Source organism: Cydia amplana, chromosome 11, assembly GCF_948474715.1.
Source record: "Cydia amplana chromosome 11, ilCydAmpl1.1, whole genome shotgun sequence".
Taxonomy (NCBI): domain Eukaryota; kingdom Metazoa; phylum Arthropoda; class Insecta; order Lepidoptera; family Tortricidae; genus Cydia; species Cydia amplana.
Genome location: NC_086079.1, coordinates 75,190 through 97,368, shown reverse-complemented (window position 1 = coordinate 97,368; position 22,179 = coordinate 75,190). Strand labels below are relative to the sequence as shown.

Genomic DNA, 22,179 nt, shown 5'->3' with positions numbered 1-22,179 from the left:
CACTGACCTTCGCCTTTAAAATAGAACTAGCGATAAGACTTCATGAGTACCTAATGAATACGCATATAGGGTCATTACGCTAGTTTTCGCCCACTTGACGGATTACCAAATGTATAATATTTCATTTTTGATTTGCTACTTGCAAAATATCATTTTATGTAGATAGATATATTGTTTAGACATTAAGGATTGCATTAAGTCGAAATTTGTGCAGCAATGTAGGTTTATATTCAAATTTCGTCAAGTGGGCGAAAACTAGCGCAATGCCCCTAATAGGTACTCTACGAGACGAGTAAAGTGGAGCGGTTTGGTAACTATTATTACATGTTTATTGTTGAGTAGACGTTTAATTTCTTGGTCTGAAAACTAAATTCACTCCACAGTTAGTAATCGAACGCTTCCGTTAACTTACTTACAGCTTACACCAATAGAAACATAAAAGGAAACCACCATCTTTCCTACAAACTCATTTTGCCTGGGCCTATATTTAAGAACATGGCGGTATTTGGGACAGTTTTGCAATTTTTTCCCCAATTCATCTCTACAATGGTAAAGAAAGCCGGCCCCAATTTCACATCGGTGACAGGCGCGACAATTGTAAAACATCACTGTTGCTGACGTCACAGGCATCCATGGGCTACGGTTACCGCTTACCATCGGGTGGGCCGTATTCCTGTTTGCCACCATCATTGTATTATTTAAAAAAACTTTATTATATCGAAAAAAAAAACAGATATTTCTCTTACCAAGTTTCTGACAATTGTCACAAGATTTAAAAGAATTGTCGACCAGAAATGATGTTAAAAATTTACAAAACGTACGTCAGACCCATACTGGAGTATGCTTTTCAAGCCTGGAGCCCTTACTTTGCCAAGGACATAGATATGCTGGAGAAGGTCCAACGGAGTTTCACGAAATTACCAAGGCAACTTAAGAACAAGCCATATGAGGAGAGACTGAAGGAACTGAAGCTCACTACTCTTAAGCACCGCAGAGAACGTGGAGACCTAATAGAGACGTATAAAATACTGTCTGGGCACTATGACCTCAAGGATTTTCATGAAATGTTTAAGCGCAACAACAACACCCGTCTGAGAGGTCATCACTTAAAGTTAGAAAGGCATAAGTCCCACAGTAACCCATATAAGCATTTTTTGAGCAACCGAGTAGTGAGGGCTTGGAACAAACTCCCTGAAGATGTGGTTTCAGCACAAAATGTGAACCAATTTAAAAATAAACTATACAAGCACACCTATACATCTACTTGTCAATGATTACTGGATACAGGCAATATCAGTTGTCACAACTGCCTGCCTGCTTATAGAATGATAATAATAATAATTATTATTATTACTAGTGACTCTGTGAGCTGTAGACCTCGCGACCCCCATGGTTACGTCGTTTTGAAAAAATTTCAAAATCTGAATCGTAAAATAAATTATATAGGGTAGGTAGCTAGGTGTGTCAGATTTCGTCCACTATAGGAGATGTCAACTTTGAAATGCGAAAAAATAAACCGGTTTACTTTATAAAAAATATAATTTGGAAAAGTGTTGTTGTTATTTTAATTTCCGTCCACCTATAAGCCAGTTTTCGTCCACATGAGCTAGTAGATAATAGAAACTGTCAGCAGTTTCATAGGTAGCAATCACGACGTTTTCCCATTACATACTCGTACGAGTCGTACGTAACGTAATATAGGTCAGAGGGCCTACCGCGAACCACGTTCGACGTGCTGCCTCCCTGTCACACTTACGTACGAACTTACAAGTGCGACAGAGAGGCAACACGTCGAACGTGTTTCGCGGTAAGCCCTCAGGTAAGATAAAGGCTTCGTCACACAGGCGCGGCGTGAGCGTTTCATATGTAAAAGCGGCACACCCCACTCACGCCCCGCCCGGAAAACGCGCCTGTGTGACGAAACCTTAATGCTACAGTAGGTATATAAAACTAAATGAGTCGCTTAACTTCAAACTCGGGTAAAGGGTAAAATTCATCTGTCAGATTATGAGATTTTGGTATTAAGAAAAGATAAAAAGTAGATATTTGATTTGCTGAGAGGGTCAGATGGATTTACCCGAGTTTGAAGTTAAGCGACACAAATGTCAGTATAAAACTAAATGGCGTCTGAAGAGCTGGCGGCTACCTCGCACAACGTATCAGCATTGCGATACAGCGAGGAAATGTCGCCAGCATCCTTGGTACAATGCCTCAAGGGCCTATTTTAGATTTAAGCTAGTTTTTAATTTCTTTTAGTAATACACTGTATATATCTTGTTTGTAAATAAATGATTATACTAATGGCGTCTCCACTTAATGAAATGCAAAGCGCCTTTAATGAAACGCGCGGCAATGTCACATGTAGGTAAATGCTATTCTGTACCCTAGAGATATTCCGAATTTCGACGATTAATATCCACACGAGGTCGAGGTATTCAATCCCACATCATTGCGTTATTCGCAAAAATAATAAGGCGACGCGCTTAAGAGTCGTTTTCGATGCGTCATGCAATAAGCAAGGAATAAGGACCTCTGTAATCCAACATGATTTATCATCCATATTAGTATGTTTCAGACAAAATACTTATGTTGTACATGTAAAGGGAGATATAGAAAAAAAATGTACTGTTTAATCATGTGGACGAAGTATAAGAACCAAACTTTATCTAAATAAATGATTAAGTAATTAAAATACAAATAGCTTATCAGCCACCTGTGATTTATCTTATCACCGGCGGGCAGCCCGTTATAGCTACGACCATTCAGTAGTCCGTCAAAGCCATGGCGTGCTGCTTGGTGATGTGGGGCGTAGCCCTAGCGCTGCTGACGTACGTTGCGAGAAAGAAGGACCCAGCGCCTATATTCGGAGTCTATACACGGCCCGGCAAGTGGTACTACCTGAAGTATATTGTGTTCGCAGCCATTTACTACTTCAGGAAGGTTAGTAATTAGTGTAATTACTAGAATATTAAGTACAGAGCCATGAAATGCGAAAATCGAAATTTCGTTATCACTCAGAGAGGCAGATAACAAAATTTAGATTTCGTATTTTGCGGCAGGCCTTAGTTCGGTCTGTTGTTGACTGTTGAGCTGTGGTCGCGGACCGCGGTATCGCTGTGGGGCGTAGACTAGCGAAACCCCCGCAATAACTAAAACATGTTATTAAAGCGAATGTCCTTGGATCTGCATTTTTCTTAGATAGATATAATATATATTTCAAATGTCATTATACATTATTTAGTTTGTAGTAAATCTGCAATGACGTTATCTCGCACTCATCTCCCTCGCGTTGCGCGTTGGCCCGGCATTTTGCCACGGCTCATGGGCGCCTGGGATCTGCTTGGCTGGTAATACCAGGCGTGGGCAATAGTTTTTACGAAAGCGACTGCCATCTGACCTTTCAACCCTGTGAGGGTAAACTAGGGCCTTATTGGTTTTTGTCCGGTTTTCTCACGATGTCCGGTTTTCCTTCACCGAAAAGCGACTGGTAAATATCAAATGATATTTCGTACCGTACATAAGTTCCGAAAAACTCATTGGTACGAGCCGGGGTTTGAACCCGCGACCTCCGGATTGCAAGTCGCACGCTCTTACCGCTAAGCCACCAGAGCCCGTACCATGAGTCACTAACAGTGTCAACACTGACATATACGCTATCGAGAACGTAATTTACTTTCTATACATCTCGTTCGCACTAATATGCGAGTACGAGCGAGATGTATAGAAAGTAAATTACGTTCTCGATGGTGTTTATGTCAGTGCCAAACTGCCAAACCCATGGTAGACGTACAGCACAGCGCTTCAATGACGTTATCTCGCACTATATCTTTTTAACTCTTAGCGTGAAATTGATAAAGCACGTTCTTCAATTAGTATCGGTCTGTTACTAACCAAGTGTATTTTATTATCATGATATTGTCATGATATTAGATTACGATTCCAGGGTGGGGGGAGGGTCTAATATTAAGTATTCCGAGAGAAATCAATGCAGAAGGATGAATTGCAGTGTCTGTTGCAGTATGCGGTCCGAATTAGAGGCGCCAGCGGCCGCGCCGGGCAGGGCGTGCGAGCCATCTCCGACCCTGCGCTCATGGACCGCGCACAGCCTCTCAGCGACCACCCTAAGGTAACGCAGCGACTAACCCAACATGCTATTACTTAGAGCAGTGGTTCCTAACCTACCCCCGTGGGGGTAAAACTTGTATTTTACGGGGGTAACAAGCTAACCTAATATAACAATACAACAAACGTACACGTTTTATTTTTTATTACCATTGGGAGGAGGGGTAAAATCAGGTTCCCTAGTTAGTCATAGGGGTGACCGGACTGAAAAGGTTAGGAACCACTGACTTAGAGGGTAGTCGCCCTGGCCATGATCTTGCAGCACGCAACATCCCGAGCAGTTTTTAAATCAATATCCACGAGTAAGGCACACTTTGTAATTTATTAAAGCACCTGTCTTGCAGGCCTTTGACGCGGTGTTCTTCATCGCCGCGGACGGCGCGCCCGAGGAGGAGGGCACCTACGTCATGATGGGCAGCGAGCGCCGCGCGCTTGGCATGTGCAACGGACTCTTCTACATCGGCGTATGTATGAAAATATTTATTTATATATATTGTATTATATGGATTCAAGTTAAGACTATATCTAGGCAAGACATTGCTGGTCCTTGCTTCGTGATCTCAATAATATTTTACAATGTATTTTTGACTTAAGGCTGATTTTATGAGGATTTCCCTGACGTAACGTAATCTTCTGCTGGATGGTGTCCCCCATTTATTCTCATGCAGGTTGGTGTCAGACTGTCGGGGTTAAGTGGGATTGGTCTACTGCGATCTAGAGCCACCTTCTCCTTTAGAGCGACATGTTACCTACGGCCCCTCTGTTATTCCAGCTGCCGGGCAAGGGTCTGCTGTGCAGCAGCAAGCTGCCGGACACGGTACTTTTTGGGGCCCGAAGCGGCGAGTTCGGCGCAGAGGGCATTCGCATGGCGCCCGCAGAGCCCATGAAACGGTGGACTCTTAATTATCAGGGGAAAATGAGGTAAGAACTGCACACAATAACCCTATGTGTGTAGCAAAGATGGCTTGGCAATTCGATAGCAAACGCCGCACTTCCGGTTTGTTATATCAGTTACTAATAAACCTTACGCTTGTATGTAAAGGTACCAAAGGGACCCTACACATGAAGTGGAGGTGACGTTCATCGGCGAATGGACAGCGAACACGAAGCACTTCGACTTCGACTGCGACCTGCACGCGCCTGCCGTCATACGCTCCATCGCGCGGGAGCGTTGGAACAGGCAGTACTTCGACGGCCTAAAGACGTAAGAACTTTTTATTATTTGTGCTCAACATTAAACCCCTAGGTCTTTCTCGTGCTGCAAGCTCGAAGTCCGCTTTTGGCAACTGAATGCCACAAGAAAAGTAAGTAAAGCAATGCCATCTGATCGTCCAATCCAGACATTGGGCTCATTGGCTGGGGCGACTATCCTGTTCTTTCCGAATATTTTCCTACGCCGAGGGCGAGGTGAAGACTATCTGGTAAATAACAATTATAATGTCTCGAACATGCAGAGTTCAGAGACGCTCGTTACTTAGTACGTACTACGGATCGAACCATAAAACTTCCGCTCTTTATAATGAAACCGATGTCATTCATTTCCTCCGTAACTGACCCTTTTCTTCTAAAGTTGCTTAAACTGTTTCACACGCAATATCTGTTCACAGGGCACACCAGTCCCACTATGAGCAATTTGGCAGCCTCCGCTGCTCCGTGACGATCGGGGAAGAGAAGCTTCAGTTCACGCTGCCGTCGTTCCGCGACCACAGCTTCGGCGCGCGCCGCGACTGGTCGCTAATGTGGCGCTACGCCTTCCACCACATCTTCCTGGCTGACGGGACTAAAGCGGCGGTTGGAGTCATTTGCCAGCCCTCTACGGCCACCAAGTACGTACAGATTACTTGAAGTAAGTAAATAAATATATTGTGGGACAATCTTACACAAATTTGCCATTAAGTAGCTTCCACGATCATCACAGAAAAATGCTGTTATTGGTATATATTCTAATAGTTTGGTAAAAAAGCCCACCATCTTTTTTACCAAACTATTACAAAATGACATTTTCCTCTGTAAACCTGCAGCCAAAAGACAAAACTCTTTTGCTATTGATCCTCAATAGGAATGGGATCGATTGGCATCAAAAAAAAAGTTTGTCAAAAATGACCTTTTTCTCGCACCCTGTATATTTTTTCCAAATTATGTAAAAGCCAATCTTTATTAATTTGAAATCGAGGGAAGGTCTTCTAAGACCGTTTTCTTGCAGCAGCACGGGATCTGGTAGCTGCCCTCACTGACCCAAAAAGAAAATCCACCCTGTATAATTTTTGACCTCTCAAAATAATACAAAAGGTAATCACGGTCAATATCCCGGTCGATAAAAGTGTAATAAAACTAACCGGGAATCATTGAAAACTGATTAGCTTTGTTCTTGAAAATAAGCTTTATATCATCTATCTATCTATATATATAAATGCAAGTGTCCTGACTGACTGACTGACTGACTGACTGACTGATTCATCAACGCAGAGCCGAAACTACAAAAGCTAGAAAGTTGAAATTTGCACACTAGGTTGCAGTTGTAAAGTGTACAAGAGATAAGAAGCGATTATGAAAAATTCAACCCCTAAGGGGGTTAAAAAAGGGATGAAAGGTTGTATGGGGTTCAAGTTTTAGTTTAAGCTAGAAATTTGAAACTTTGTGAAAATGTATTATATTAAAAAACAAGAAAACTAATTTCAGCGTTTTCGAAAATTCATCCCCCAAAGTGGTGAAAAAGGGGTTGAAAGTTTGTATGGAGATCAAATATTTTTGTGAGTGTGTGACTTTAAACTTTGTACATGGGTATATTATTATAAGACAGGAAAAGTAATTTCAGCGTTTTTGAAAATTCATCCCCTAACAGGGTTAAAAAGGGGTTGAAAGTTTGAATCCATTACAAATGCTTTGAAACTTCTTAGAAAGGCATAATAGCCGATTACAAAAAAAGTAATTGCGAAGTTTTAGAAGATTCAACCCCTAAGGGGGTAAAAAGGGGATGAAACTTTGTCTTGGGGTGCAAATTTTATTTTAAGCTAGGACCTTGAAACTTTGCAAAAAGGTATTAAATTAAAAAACAAGAAAACTAATTTCAGCGTTTTTAAAAATTCATCCCCCGAGGTGGTGAAAAAGGGGTTGAAAGTTTGTACGGAGATCAAATATTATTGAGAGTGCGGGACTTGAGTCTTTGTATAAAGCCATATTATTAAAACTCAAGAAAAGTAATTTCAGCGTTTTTAAAAATTCACCCCTTAAAAGGGTTAAAAAGGGGATGAAAGGTTGTATGGGGTTCAAGATTTATTTTAAGCTAGGAATTTGAAACTTTGTAAAAATGTATTGTATTAAAAAATAAGAAAACGAATTTCAGCGTTTTCGAAAATTCATCCCCCAAGGTGGTAAAAAAGGGGTTGAAAGTTTGTATGGAGATCAAATATTTTTGTGAGTGTGTGACTTTAAACTTTGTATATGGGTATATTATTATAAGACAGGAAAAGTAATTTCAGCGTTTTTGAAAATTCATCCCCTAACAGGGTGAAAGAGGGGTTGAAAGTTTGAATCCATTACAAATGCTTTGAAACTTCTTAGAAAGGCATAATAGCCGATTACAAAAAAAAGTAATTGCGAAGTTTTAGGAAATTCAACCCCTAAGGGGGTAAAAAAGGGGATGAAACTTTGTCTTGGGGTGCAAATTTTATTTTAAGCTAAGACCTTGAAACTTCGCAAAAAGGCATTAAATTAAAAAACAACAAAACAAATTTCAATGTTTTTAAAAATTCATCCCCCGAGTTGGTGAAAAAGGGGTTGAAAGTTTGTACGGAGATCAAATATTTTTTAGATTGCGGGACTTGAGTCTTTGTATAAAGCCATATTATTAATTCTCAAGAAAAGTAATTTCAGCGTTTTCAATAATTCATCCCTTAAAAGGGTTAAAAAGGGGTTGAAAGATTGTATAGGGTTTACATTTTATTTTAACCTACGAATTTGTAACTTCGTAAAAAGTTATTTCATTAAAAGAGAAGAAAACTATTGTTAGCGTTTTTCAAAATTCAATATTTAAAAAAAGGAGAAAAAGGGGTTGAAAATTTGTATGGAGGTATATTTTTTGTAAGTACGGGACTTGAATCTTTGTATAATGACATATTATTAGAATACGAGAAAAGTAATTTCAGCGTTTTTAAAAATTCATACCCTATAAGGGTTCAAAAGGGGTTGAAAATTTGTATAGGGTTCAAATTTTATTTAAAGCTAGGAACTTGAAACTTCGTAAAAAGGTATTTTATTAAAAAACAAAAAAACTTATTCAGCGTTTTTAAAAATTCATCCCCCGAGGAGGTGAAAAAGGGTTTGAAAGTTTGTATGGAGATCAAATATTTTTGAGAGTGCGAGACTTAAATCTTTGTATAAAGCCATAGTATTAGAACACAAGAAAACTTATTTCAGCGTTTTTAATAATTCATCCCATAACAGGGTTAAAAAGGGGTTGAAAGATTGTATAGGTTATAATTTTATTTAAAGCTAGGAACTTGAAGCTTCGTAAAAAGATATTTTATTAAGAGAAAAGAAAACTAATTTCAGAGTTTTTGATAATTCATCCCCCAAGGTGGTGAAGGGGGTCGAAAATTTGTATGGAACCCAAATATTTATCGGAGTGCGGGACTTGAATCGTTGTATAAAGGCATATTATTACAATGCAAGAAAAGTAATTTCAGCTTTTTTAAAAATTCATCCCCTAAAAGTTTAAACAGGGGTTGAGAGTTGGTAGAGGGTTCAAATTTTATTTAAAGCAAGGAACTTCAAACTTCGTAAATAGGTAGTAGGTTTTATTAAATAGTGGACTTGAAAATCTTCTGGGGGTTGAGAGAGATTATATCGAGATTATCGAGAACAATTTTATTCAGTTAGGGGCTTGAAACTTCGTAGCCAGGTTGTGAAAGACAAATCTCATGCGTTGTATAATCATTAACAAATGATTAACCGTCCCTACTGCTATCTTTTGCTGCATAATGTTCTAAGCTAATGTAGAATTTATAACCACCAATATACAAATCCACGCGTACGAAGTCGCGGGCAACAGCTAGTTTTGGTATACGAAGTCTTAATTCAAGCATTGCAGTCGACGAGTAGAAAAAATACTAATTCAGCTCAGCAGCACGTTTTTATATTTATAAGCATTCTTGAGATGACTTTAAACAATGTTTGTTTGGTTCAGTTTCGAGGTGGGCGTGGTGGCGCTCCCGGAAGGGCGCGTGCTGCCGGCCAAGTCGGTCGACCTGCAGCTCTGGCAACACGGCGAGGGTGGCACTCCGCCCAAGGACTACGGCTTCAGCTTCCGAGCCGGGGATCAAGATTACCACGTTCAGGTAAAGCTTGGTGCTACTCGATCATCTTTCTTGGATCTATCTTATATTTAGTCTGGGTTTGTTTTTGGATCACAATCCCTACTGCAGATACTCCTTTTCTTCTATCCTAGGGGGGGGGGGGCGGACGAGAAATCCGATTTCCACATAATATTCTTCTTCACTGGAGAATATATACCTATTATAACCACTTAATAAATATCAAATCACGTTTCGTTGCTACGAGATCGGGGACTCGGCCGAAACGGTAACGTCATCTTGTTTGGAAGCCACATGCCGCCGCTAACTCTCAAGCGCTCATTATCATGGTTAGCTCCATAACAGTATGTCACCTAATGCCGATGATCTCGCCCTCGTAACCCAGCAGCGGAGCATGGAATCAACGGAGCCCATACTGGAGAAGGATCTGGCGAAGTTGGACGACTACTTCACCCGTTGGCGCCTGTGCCCAAATCCCTCTAAGACCGAAGTCTGCTGTTTTCACCTGTCCAATAGGCTCGCACATAAGACCCTGAGAGTAAAATTCCGTGATACAACCTTACAGCACAACAATGCCCCAAAGTACCTCGGTGTTACACTCGACAGAAGCTTGACATTCCGACTGCACACCGAGAAGCTGAAGAGTAAAATAAGGACCAGGAACAACATTGTCCAAAAACTTACTGGAACCTCTTGGGGAGCTTCTGCATCCTGCTTGCGTACTACGGCGCTAGCCCTGGTATGTTTATTCTACGGCCGAGTGCTGTGCCCCCGTATGGATGATCAGTGCACATGCTGGTTCCGTGGATGTACAGCTGAACGAAACCATGCGGCATGCGGCTGATCACTGGTTGCCTCAAACCCACTCAAACATTCTGGCTCCCAGCTCTTAGCGCAATAGAGGCTCCACACCTGCGGCGAAAAAAGTGCCAGCTCCGAGAGGCTATAAAAACCAAATGCCAACCCACACTGCCTATCCAATAAAGACCTCACTGACTTTGGAGAGAAACGACTCAAGTCTCGTAACCCGCCAGCTCTTGGGATGGTGCATATTGTCAACGAGTGGGACATACACGACTCATGGATGACCGAGTGGAGTGCCCAACAACTTAAGGGTGAACAACTTTTCACACTCAACCCAAAAGCACGTCCACCTGGCTTCGACAAACAGCGCCGGGTATGGAGCCAATTGAACCGCATTAGAACAGGCGTAGGAAACTGTGCCTACCATTGGCATAAATGGGGCTGGTGTGACTCCCCCCAGTGCGCCTGTGGTAACCCTGAGCAGACAGTCGAACACATTGTTCTAGAATGCCCTTTCACCAAATTCAACGGACGGATCGAAGACCTCGCGAACCTCAGTGAAAGGGCCATCGAGTAGGTAGGTATCTGAAGAGTGCAAACATCAATCTCTAGAATAATATTTAAATTAAATCCAGTAACTTTAATGCCATACGATAAATAAAGAAACCTAAGAAAAGTTTTTGCTCTGGTCTTCTATGCTCAATTGTCATCTCCACCTACTACCAGCTAAACCTTCTCATACATATGAACATTAGAACACTCTAATCTTCTTGGGCAAGCTGATGAGGGAAAAACAAGTGCGAGTCGGACTCACGCACGGAGGGTTCCGCACCATCAACAAAAAATAGAGCAAAACAAGCAAAAAAACGGTCACCCATCCAAGTACTGACCCCGCCCGACGTTGCTTAACTTCGGTCAAAGATCACGTTTGTTGTATGGGAGCCCCACTTAAATCTTTATTTTATTCTGTTTTTAGTACTTATTTGTTGTTATAGCGGCAACAGAAATACATCATCTGTGTAAAATTTCAACTGTCTAGCTATCACGGTTCTTGAGATACAGCCTGGTGACAGACGGACGGACGGACGCACAGCGGAGTCTTAGTAATAGGGTCCCGTTTTTACCCTTTGGGTACGGAACCCTAAAAAAAAGTGAAAAATGTAGTGGAAGCAGTTGTCAACAATCCAGTAAGGATATTTGGTACTTATTGACATTAACGACGATTTTGTCGTGTTTCAGGTGCAGGTCGAACACGAGGCGACCCACTACGTGTCCTCGGAGTGGGAGGCGCGCATGCAGGAGCGCTTCTGCCGGTACGTGGTGAACGGCGTGCCGGGGCGCGGCACGTGCGAGTTCCACTACCACCGCGCCGGCGGCCGCCCCGCCACCGCCGCAGACCCCGAGTGGTACCGCAGGATGAGCCACGCAATCTAGACCCTGTGACACACACCTGATACACGACACGATCCTGTGTAGATACACAGATGTCTAAAGAGACACACAGCTCTCTAATTGGTGTTATGGTCTCTGAGCTGAGCCAGTGTTTCCAGTCGCCATAGATAACCATTATCATATCACTTCCAGAGCTCGACCCAATCTGTGATGTTGTATGCCAAAGTGAGGATGCTGTTTTTTTTAGCAACTGCGCCGTTTGTAAAGGATTATGTTACAAAAAGAAACATTCAAAAAAGTTCAATATGTAGTTTTTTTTAATAAATTAATTGGTTAAAAGTGCAAAAATTCATAACTCGAAAACTACGAAAAGTCGGCTAACATACATGGGGTATATTCTGATAAGCCACGATGTGAGGAATGTAAAAAAAAAATTGTACGTCTATGTTTGGACCACCTGTATAATATACATGTAAAATAACTTTTCTGTTTTTGGCGAGGTGTTTAATATTAATAAGTTGTAATAAATGTAAATTATAATTATTCTATTTTACGAATTTCTTATTTAATAACATACCTAAGTAGGTATTTAGTTTTATTTTGTACAAGCCATGATAAAATTCTCTATATAATAATCACTCGCTTGGGTGTAGCTGAGATGAGACACATAATACGAGTCCGACACTTCATTGATTGACCATTGGTATTATATTCACGACCCGAGTCACGAAAAAAAAAGTATTAGTGTTGCGTGCCATTTAACTTATATATAGAGTGAGTAAGTCCCTTCCCGTGGCCGTCAATCGGGAACAATTGATAAATGGGAAATGAATACCAAATCTGACCCTGACAGAGCCCGCGGCTGTCGGCTGCCTCACTTTCTGTCGGCTTCCTGCCTCTGCTGTAAGTGCAGCATGTTGCAAGTCGGAATGGAACATTTCACGATACTGAAAAGAATAAAGCACACAGGCGCAAATTCTTCCTGACCACAGAAGGGCGTAATTTTAAAGGGTGAAAGGCAACGCGCGGCTCAGACACTAAAAGCACTATGTTGACTATGAGAAAAAAAAAGTTCAATTATTAGAAGTGAAGTGAACGACTTATCAGTCGTTTAAAGTAAAAAGCAGCAATGTAAATAGTTGTTCCGTGTACCGTACCCCTCCCTCGCGACCTTGTTTCTGCAATTATGCGCTAATCGAATTGTCTGCGACTGATGGGATAATTGCGCACGCGCTGCTCGCCGGCAAGCGGGCATGCGCGAGACTCGTCTAGAGGGTGTCCAGGGCGAGATCGCAGTAAGTACCATTTGCTACCACTACCACATTAATGTCCCTTCTTCAAACTCTTATCATAAGACGACGGATGGAAAAACCTAATATGTAGCTCGCTTTTAGTTGAGATCGGAAATTTTCCAAAGTCAATTTCGTTAGGTCGATGGCGACAAAGAAAACGTTGCGCCAATTAAGTATCAAGTAGGGTAATTATTAAGTATCCCAATAAGGTAGGTAGGTAGTGTAGGTACTTTTTGAATATCCGTAGGCACTTAAAATTGCGCTGAGAGTCCCTATACACAAAGTGGCATTATTTCTTCATATTTAGTTTTAACCAGTTTTAACGCATACAAATTGAAACCAAATCGATAGCAGTTTAACAGGATTAACATCCCGCTGTGCATGGCCGGTAGCGGCGTTTAGGGCGGCTGAAGTGTTCGGCCAGCGCGCGCGCCGCCTACCGCCGCCGGCGCGCGCCACTCCGAGCCGAGCGGTCCACCCAGCCGCAGGTAACCAACTTGTTCTAATTATTGCTCGATCATAACAACTGGCAAGAGATGTGTGTTAATGTCACATTTGGTGCATTTTTACGTTAGATCTCTTAAATTAAAAGCATAGACAAGAGAATAGAAAGCAGCTGCCTGGTTTAAAATTAAATCATCGCCAAAAAATTAAGAAAATATGTTTATTAATTTAGTGACGAAAATCACTTCCTTTTTGTAAAGTGTAGTTCTGTCAGTATCAACCCATCACGTTACCAGGTCATCATCCCAGGAATGGACTTCGACGCGATCCTCGAGGATGTGGGCGGCTGGGGCCGCTACCAGAAGCTGGTGGTGTACGGAGTGCTCCTCCCTGCTGTGTTGCCCTGCGGGTTCCATGCTTATGCTCAGCTCTTCATGGCGGCGGAGCTGCCGCACTGGTGCGCGCCGCCACCGCACCTCGACCCACAGGACGCTAGAAACCTTAGGTAAAGATCGGAATTCGATGCAGCAGATTGGTGTTTCTTCAGGCAGCAGAGCTTTAACTTTCAATGATGCACGTCACGCGCCGTCACAATTGTTTACATACGTTTCGCCCTCTGTAGCAGCACAAATGGGTATTCGCACTGGAGGAATTGTAAACATCTTGAGATACCACCAGTTTACCTCTACTATCTTAGCTCGGTCCTTGTCCTAACATGTTTTATTTATTATTTTCTTGAAATGTCTTAAAATATTGTTTTCATCACAGCATCCCCATGGAGCTACGGAACGGCGTGCTGCAGTACTCGCAGTGCAGCATGTACGAGCTGAACTCTTCACTCAGCCAGCTTCCAGAACCGGCTGATCGGCGCGTTGTGCCCTGTACTCACGGCTGGCACTACGACCGGAGTGTCTACAAAAATACTGTCGTCAGCGAGGTATTTCACCACTGAACCCTTCATTTCATCTTGTCCAGTAAAATTGTAACTTAGATTTGGGTTTGAACTTTGTCATTTTCGTTCCTGATATAATGAATTGGTAAAGCGATTACTTATATATCCTCAATTTTGGTGAAACTCTTGGTGGGTGGATTGCTAACAGGACCAAGTAGGTTTATATAAAAATGGTATGTGTAGATAGGGAGTTTCATTTCTGGCAATAAGAGAGTTTTTCTATTTGTGTATGCAAATAATGAATATATGTTTGGTTTGCAGTGGAATCTGGTGTGCAGTAAGGACTTTTACCCGACGCTGGGGCTCGTGCTGCTGGCGGTCGGCGGCATCGTTGGCAACTACATTTTCGGATATCTGCAGGTAATAATGTAGTTAACAGAAGCAAGCTAGGACCCCCATTATTGCATTTAAGGTGCAAGCAAATGAACTATATTCTCCAAAATGTTCTTAACAGCGGATGCGACTTTGGTAAAACATCATCAAGAAAGACCATTCCACAAGCTTAAAAGTTAAGAGTGTTAAGTCATCGAATATACTTATATCCTCATAAGAGTAGCCTTTGTTAGTGACACCTACAACACAATGCTCCAGTCATGATGATCACAATAAAATGAAGAAGTTAGGTAATCAAAAATGTATTATTAGTTGGTCAAAGATTTTACTTTTGTTGTATTGCAGGACACGCTGGGGCGCAAGCCGTCGTTTTTCATCTACCTGCTGATCGAGTGCGTGTTCGGCGTGGCCACCGCCTTCGCGCATAACTTCGCGCTGTGGGCAGCCTTCCGCGTCGGCGTGGGGTTCACCGTGCCCGCCATCATGGCCACGCCTTACGTGCTGGGTAACGTAGTAGACCTCAGCACTGTATACAGCCCAACTTCCGCGTCGGCGCGCGGCGTGGGGTTCACCGTGCCCGGCATCATGGCCACGCCCTACGTGTAGGGTAACACAGACCCCACCAAATCCCTGCCTTAAGCCAGCTCACTTCACTATGTACATTAACGTCAATGGGGTCAACACCCCAGACTCCACGTAGACCTAATAGTCACGTTCACGTGGAGGTAGGTGGCTCGTCCGTCCCTTGAACTACTTACACTGAGGTCTCAGTAAGAAGCTTAATTATTTCATTATATTAGATAGGTATATGCAGAACTTATTGGCCCCACAGTTTTGTTGTATTGTGACATGTGTAGCGATCGAGCTGGTGGGCCCGCGGCACCGCACGCTGTGCACCATCCTGTCCAACATCGCGTACTCGACGGGGCTCATCCTGCTGGCCGGCGCGGTGTGGCTGGTGCGCGACTGGCGGCAGCTGGCGCTGGCCACCAGCCTGCCCTTCTTCGCCTTCTTCCTGTACCTGTGGCCGATGCCCGAGTCGCCGCGCTGGCTGCTGGCCAGGGGACACTTCGACAAGGCCGAGGTCATACTGCGGAACATGGCTAGGTCAGTTCGTGTATTTAAAGAAGCAGTTGCTGATGCGAATACGCTTCGCTTGTGAAGTTGTGACGGTTTATATAACTACGATAATCTGTATCCTCAATTACGAGTACAAATATAGCTATTGAATACATATTCCCTATACATATTTATAGTCTAAGAGGAACCGTGCCGCATGATGATGGCTACAACTTCACCACATGTACCAGTAATATGAGGAGTCAGGCACCCACCGTGCTGCACCAGGAACGTGGCGAGGCAGGCCATTCCGCCCATTGCCATGCTGCTGTAGAGTGTCCAGCCAGCGGCGGCCGAGGGCTCCATGCCAGGCCATAGGGGCTCACCAGTCAGGAGTGACAGTTAATACGCACCCACCGTGCCGCACCAAGAACGTGGTGAGGCATCAGGCAGGCCACGCCGCCCATCACCACTATCATTTTTGCCATGGCCAGATCGGTCCATTAGCCTAGCTGCCACACCAGGCCGCGAAAATTGCAATACAAGTATGTAATATAAGTGTGTCGGCAATTTTGCTGTAGAATATGTCAATTGTGATAGGTATATACATCTTAACTTTTGCGAGTGTTTCATGAGAAAAAGCTTGAGTGAAGCGAAAAGCAAACGATCACGATAGGCAAAATAAAACGACGACAGAAACACAATGTGATTCATTAGTCTCAAATGCATTATACAATTATGCATTAAGCGGAAGGGTCATCCCGAGTAGAGGGAACTATTAGAGACCTTTTTCTACTCCAGCACTTAAATGTGTCAATTAAATGACTGACAGTGATATCTAAAGCAATGTCATTTGAATGCTTTGTCTATAGGCTCATAAGATGACTGCTAGCAGTCATCTTATGAGTATGATACAACTGCTTTATTTTTTTTAAAGATACAAGTTCCGATCATCTTGATTGAAAGAGGTATGTTTTAATTTACAATAATAACTCTTTTTTTTTTTAAATAATAACTCAATTTTTTTAAATAATAACTCTTTTTTTTTAATAATAACTCTTTTCTTTTAATAATAACTTTTTTTTTTTTTTTTTTTCTTTTTTTTTTTTTTTTTTTTGGCTGCAGCTGTCATAGAAAAAGTAATGTATGCAACAGCTCATAATTGGTTCTTAAAATTCAAGGGTCTTTTTTTACAAAACTCGACTACGTCTCGTTTTGTAACTTCGACCCTTGAATTTTAAGAACCCTTATTATATCACTGTTGCATAAACTACTATTGACTAGCGTCCTCAATTAAATAAATAGTATCTACGATGTGCATTATGGTACCTAATTCCCACGGCGCGCTCATTCTTTCTTCCGTGCTAATTCCTTTGGCCAGTAAAAATGTATAAAAAAAACAAAGTAGGCACATGTGGCTATTTAACCTGTTGTGGTTTTGAAATTATCTGCACACGTTCTCATGCTCTTAAAAACGAAGTTATGTTCAGGTTATTTTGATCACGCCTGCTTAGCTACTTTTGCTCCAGACTGAATTAGGTGATCTACTTGTGATGGGACCGATGTGTAAGTTCGTACGTAGTATCTGAGGGTGGACAACATTGTTTCAGGATCAACAGGAAGTCATTGCCGGCCAACTACATGGTGCACCTGCGGCGGCGGTACGAGTCGGAGAAGCTGCAGCAGGAGCTGCAGCGGGAGAAGTCGCGGCAGTACGGCGTGCGGGACCTGCTCCGCACGCCCAACCTGCGCAAGAAGACCATCATCATAACCTTCATCTGGTTCACCAATACCAGGTTCTTTGGTGAACTTTTCAATTCAACTACCGTTTTTTATCCTAAAGAGCTGTTCATTTATGTCAATCGGTGTGGAAGCATCTTCTTACTCCACCATCTTCTTCATAAAAACTTATTACTTAAGACTTATTACTTATTCTTCCCGTTAAAAATAAGTGTGTTATTTTATATCAGTAAGAACTAATTAAGTCATATATAATATTGTTGTTGCTTCTTGCCTAACTCTATTATTTTTTCTTTTGCGGTACCCAAAGATACAATGAACTTATTTTTCCCAGCGTGTATGTCGGGCTGTCGTACTACGCGCCGGTGCTGGGCGGCGACGAGTTCCTGAACTTCTTCCTGGCGGGCGTGGTGGAGCTGCCCACGTACCTGTTCCTGTGGCCCAGCATGGAGCGCCTGGGCCGCCGCTGGACGCTCTGCGTGAGCATGGTGGTCGGCGGCGTGGCCTGCCTCACCACGTTCCTGGTGCAGCACGGTGGGTCACTGTCTGACTGTCACTCCTGGCTGCTGATGTCCCTGCGGCCCAGCATGGAGCGCCTGGGCCGCCGCTGGACGCTCTGCGTGAGCATGGTGGTCGGCGGCGTGGCCTGCCTCACCACGTTCCTGGTGCAGCACGGTGGGTCACTGTCTGACTGTCACTCCTGGCTGCTGATGTCCCTGCGGCCCAGCATGGAGCGCCTGGGCCGCCGCTGGACGCTCTGCGTGAGCATGGTGGTCGGCGGCGTGGCCTGCCTCACCACGTTCCTGGTGCAGCACGGTGGGTCACTGTCTGACTGTCACTCCTGGCTGCTGATGTCCCTGCGGCCCAGCATGGAGCGCCTGGGCCGCCGCTGGACGCTCTGCGTGAGCATGGTGGTCGGCGGCGTGGCCTGCCTCACCACGTTCCTGGTGCAGCACGGTGGGTCACTGTCTGACTGTCACTCCTGGCTGCTGATGTCCCTGCGGCCCAGCATGGAGCGCCTGGGCCGCCGCTGGACGCTCTGCGTGAGCATGGTGGTCGGCGGCGTGGCCTGCCTCACCACGTTCCTGGTGCAGCACGGTGGGTCACTGTCTGACTGTCACTCCTGGCTGCTGATGTCCCTGCGGCCCAGCATGGAGCGCCTGGGCCGCCGCTGGACGCTCTGCGTGAGCATGGTGGTCGGCGGCGTGGCCTGCCTCACCACGTTCCTGGTGCAGCACGGTGGGTCACTGTCTGACTGTCACTCCTGGCTGCTGATGTCCCTGCGGCCCAGCATGGAGCGCCTGGGCCGCCGCTGGACGCTCTGCGTGAGCATGGTGGTCGGCGGCGTGGCCTGCCTCACCACGTTCCTGGTGCAGCACGGTGGGTCACTGTCTGACTGTCACTCCTGGCTGCTGATGTCCCTGCGGCCCAGCATGGAGCGCCTGGGCCGCCGCTGGACGCTCTGCGTGAGCATGGTGGTCGGCGGCGTGGCCTGCCTCACCACGTTCCTGGTGCAGCACGGTGGGTCACTGTCTGACTGTCACTCCTGGCTGCTGATGTCCCTGCGGCCCAGCATGGAGCGCCTGGGCCGCCGCTGGACGCTCTGCGTGAGCATGGTGGTCGGCGGCGTGGCCTGCCTCACCACGTTCCTGGTGCAGCACGGTGGGTCACTGTCTGACTGTCACTCCTGGCTGCTGATGTCCCTGCGGCCCAGCATGGAGCGCCTGGGCCGCCGCTGGACGCTCTGCGTGAGCATGGTGGTCGGCGGCGTGGCCTGCCTCACCACGTTCCTGGTGCAGCACGGTGGGTCACTGTCTGACTGTCACTCCTGGCTGCTGATGTCCCTGCGGCCCAGCATGGAGCGCCTGGGCCGCCGCTGGACGCTCTGCATGAGCATGGTGGTCGGCGGCGTGGCCTGCCTCACCACGTTCCTGGTGCAGCACGGTGGGTCACTCCTGGCTGGTGATGTCCCTGCGGCCCAGCACAGAGTGCCTCGGCCGCCACGGGACGCTATGCAAGAGCAAGTCCTGCCTAACCACATTTCAGCTTTTATCGCCTACTGCCGAACAACAGGCCTCTCATCGAGTACGCCATTTGTCCCTGTCTCGAGCTAAGTAATCTTATTCAGAAGTGACCCAACGACCTAATGGACCCCAGGCGCAACATTCATCTGAAAGCGACCAGTCCTGTAATCTGTAAATAAGAAATGAAAGTATATTTTCAATGTTACACCGACTCCATTTAACATTCAGTTTCAAACTTACACAACGGAGTCGTGATTAAACCTGCCAATTTATGTATGTAGGTATGTAAAGTGTGATCAGCCAAATTTCAGGTGCCATATGAATCTTTTTCAAGCATACTTAGGTGTACATTTTGTGTTGCCGTTATATTGTACCAAGATTGCAAAGTTGTTTGTATGTTTGCAGAAGAGTACGTGACGTTGGCACTGTACTGCGTGGGGAAGATGGGCATCTCATCAGCGTTTGTGGTGCTGCCCCTGATGGCGTCGGAGCTGTACCCCACCGTGGTGCGCGGGCTCGGCATGAGCCTCAGCTCCGTGCTGGGCATGCTGGGGCCCATCTTCATCCCGCTGGTCAACTACCTGGTGAGTGCTGTCCTGATGGCCTCGCTCTTCACAGCCCTCGGACTAAAAATTGGGAGACCTATAATTTAAATTTCAATGCTTTATTGATAAAATTATGTTTTACATGTCAGGTAAAACAGAGACGCTTCCCTGATAGATTCTCGTACATTGACCCGCAAGGCCTGAGTGGACGCTCGAGTTGGGCGTGCAGCGGGGCGGGGCGTGCGGCGTGCATGTTAAACAAATGCAAACGTATAGGAGCGGCCTTAGTGCGCGTTGACTCAGACGAAATAACGGCAATAGCAGGCCGAGGTTGGCTTCACAAAGCCAAAGACAGAAGCAAGTGGCATACCTTGGAGGAGGCTTTTACCCAAAGGGGGTCCAATCAAAAATTAATCTAGATTAAATTTTAATCAATTATAACTATTTTGGTAAATTAATTAATCTAATTATGCTAAATTAACTACTTATTGAATGTTACGTAACTATTTATCTATATCATATTGCAATGTATTTATTTTTCGCATGGACAAATAAAAAAGCTTTATTTATTTATTTATTTAGTGCGCGTTGCTCAAATTACACCTGACCCCGACGCCACGCTGCACGCCCCGCCGAACGCTCCGCTTCGAGCGTTCACTCAGGCTTTAATGTAAGGCCGCTCGTCCGCGCGTCCACTCAGGCCTTACACTTACACTAAGGCCTGAGTGGACACTCGGAGCCGAGCGTTTGGCGGGGCGTGCAGCGTGGCGTCGGGCTCACAAGTGATTTGAGCGGCGTGCACTAAGGCCGCTCCTATACGTTTGCATTTGTTTAACATGCACGCCGCACGCCCCGCCCCGCTGCACGCCCAACTCGAGCGTCCACTAAGGTATACCTTGTTGCTCGCGCGGCGCGGCGGGTCGGTCGCAGGGTTCGGACATGCTGGTGCTGCCGCTGGTGACGATGGGCGCGCTGCTGGTGGCGGGCGGCGCGGCCAGCCTGCTGCTGCCGGAGACGCTGCAGCAGCGCCTGCCGCAGACGCTGGCCGACGGCGAGCGCATGGGGCTCGACACCGACTTCTGCTGCCGCCCGCCCGTGCGCGAGCGCCGCCAGGGGACAGAGATGGTCATACGAGATACTAGCAAGTTTGGCGTTCATAAATAACTAGCTACTTTTGTCTTTTGGATTTTATTTTGTAATACGAAACTATAATTACGGGTCTTTATACCCTATTGCGACATTTTGAGTGGTTAATTGAGCTGAGCAAATAGAGAGGTTTGAGTGTCAATAAAAAAGGAGGTGCACTTTTTATGTTTGTTCCTATTCTATTGGTATCAGTTACTCGAGCGCGTCAGATTAAGATATGAGTTATATCTTACTTATATCCATTTGGGCGGCGAAATTTGTTATCGTCAGATTCAGGAAACGCGTACAAATAATTGATTGCAGAGATTAAGTTATAGGATAAATTATTAACAGGTTTCATAACCAGTCAAACCTGTTGAATTGAAACGTCGGTAGGTAAACAAAGGAAACAAAATCAATTCCCGATAGACCCGATTGTAAATGTGATTTAATGTGTTCAAAATGCGAAAGTATTAAATGTTATATATTCCATTGTTAGACGACATTTATTGAGTATTATTTACCCAATAGGTATTTTATGAGATTAAGAAAAACGTGTCTGGTATCTATGTTTTTCCTAGGCTAAGGCTATGGCAAAAAATAAAACGGCACAATTTGTATACAAAATATGGCGGTTGTATATTTTCAACATTAGATACATATACCACACTGTCCATTACAATACAATGACTTATTTAATGTACGGCTACGCCGCGTCATCTCCAGACTAGAGTTGTACCGTCTCGAGAACGTTCTCCGTTTAGTGTGGGGAATATTCTCGAGCGAGATTGTTTCCCATAACGTTCTCGAGACCGGCACAAGTCTACTCCAGACGGATGCCGCCCGGCCTCCTGCACCGCCCGTTCAAGGAATAATTCGCACGCCTTCTGTTAGAATAGGTACCTAATACACCTAAACTTCTTCCTCACAGATAACACATTCAGTGCCAGCGCGAGCTACGCGCTACGAGCGTAGCCGATAACACGGGAAAAACCGTATGTAGCGAAAAGCGCCTATGAACAGTGAACTCGTCTA

At 44.8% G+C, this 22,179-nt stretch overlaps 2 protein-coding genes across 2 annotated transcripts; both read left to right on the top strand.

The window, feature by feature from the left end:
* Positions 1 to 2,765: 2,765 nt before the first annotated feature.
* On the top strand, positions 2,766 to 11,678 carry LOC134652141 (uncharacterized). The gene is made up of 8 exons (XM_063507303.1): positions 2,766 to 2,940; positions 4,019 to 4,126; positions 4,467 to 4,586; positions 4,895 to 5,043; positions 5,165 to 5,326; positions 5,730 to 5,948; positions 9,308 to 9,458; positions 11,478 to 11,678. The coding sequence occupies exons 1-8, from the start codon at positions 2,782 to 2,784 to the stop codon at positions 11,670 to 11,672; spliced, it is 1,263 nt and encodes a 420-aa protein (XP_063363373.1). The 5' UTR covers positions 2,766 to 2,781; the 3' UTR covers positions 11,673 to 11,678.
* A 1,673-nt stretch (positions 11,679 to 13,351) lies between these two features.
* LOC134652287 (beta-alanine transporter) lies at positions 13,352 to 21,183 on the top strand. Its single transcript, XM_063507459.1, has 10 exons — positions 13,352 to 13,410; positions 13,676 to 13,871; positions 14,135 to 14,303; positions 14,580 to 14,678; positions 14,997 to 15,156; positions 15,509 to 15,758; positions 17,321 to 17,506; positions 17,785 to 17,984; positions 19,880 to 20,058; positions 20,950 to 21,183. Exons 2-10 carry the CDS (start codon positions 13,678 to 13,680, stop codon positions 21,181 to 21,183), a joined length of 1,671 nt encoding a protein of 556 aa, XP_063363529.1. The 5' UTR covers positions 13,352 to 13,410; positions 13,676 to 13,677.
* Positions 21,184 to 22,179: the final 996 nt, after the last annotated feature.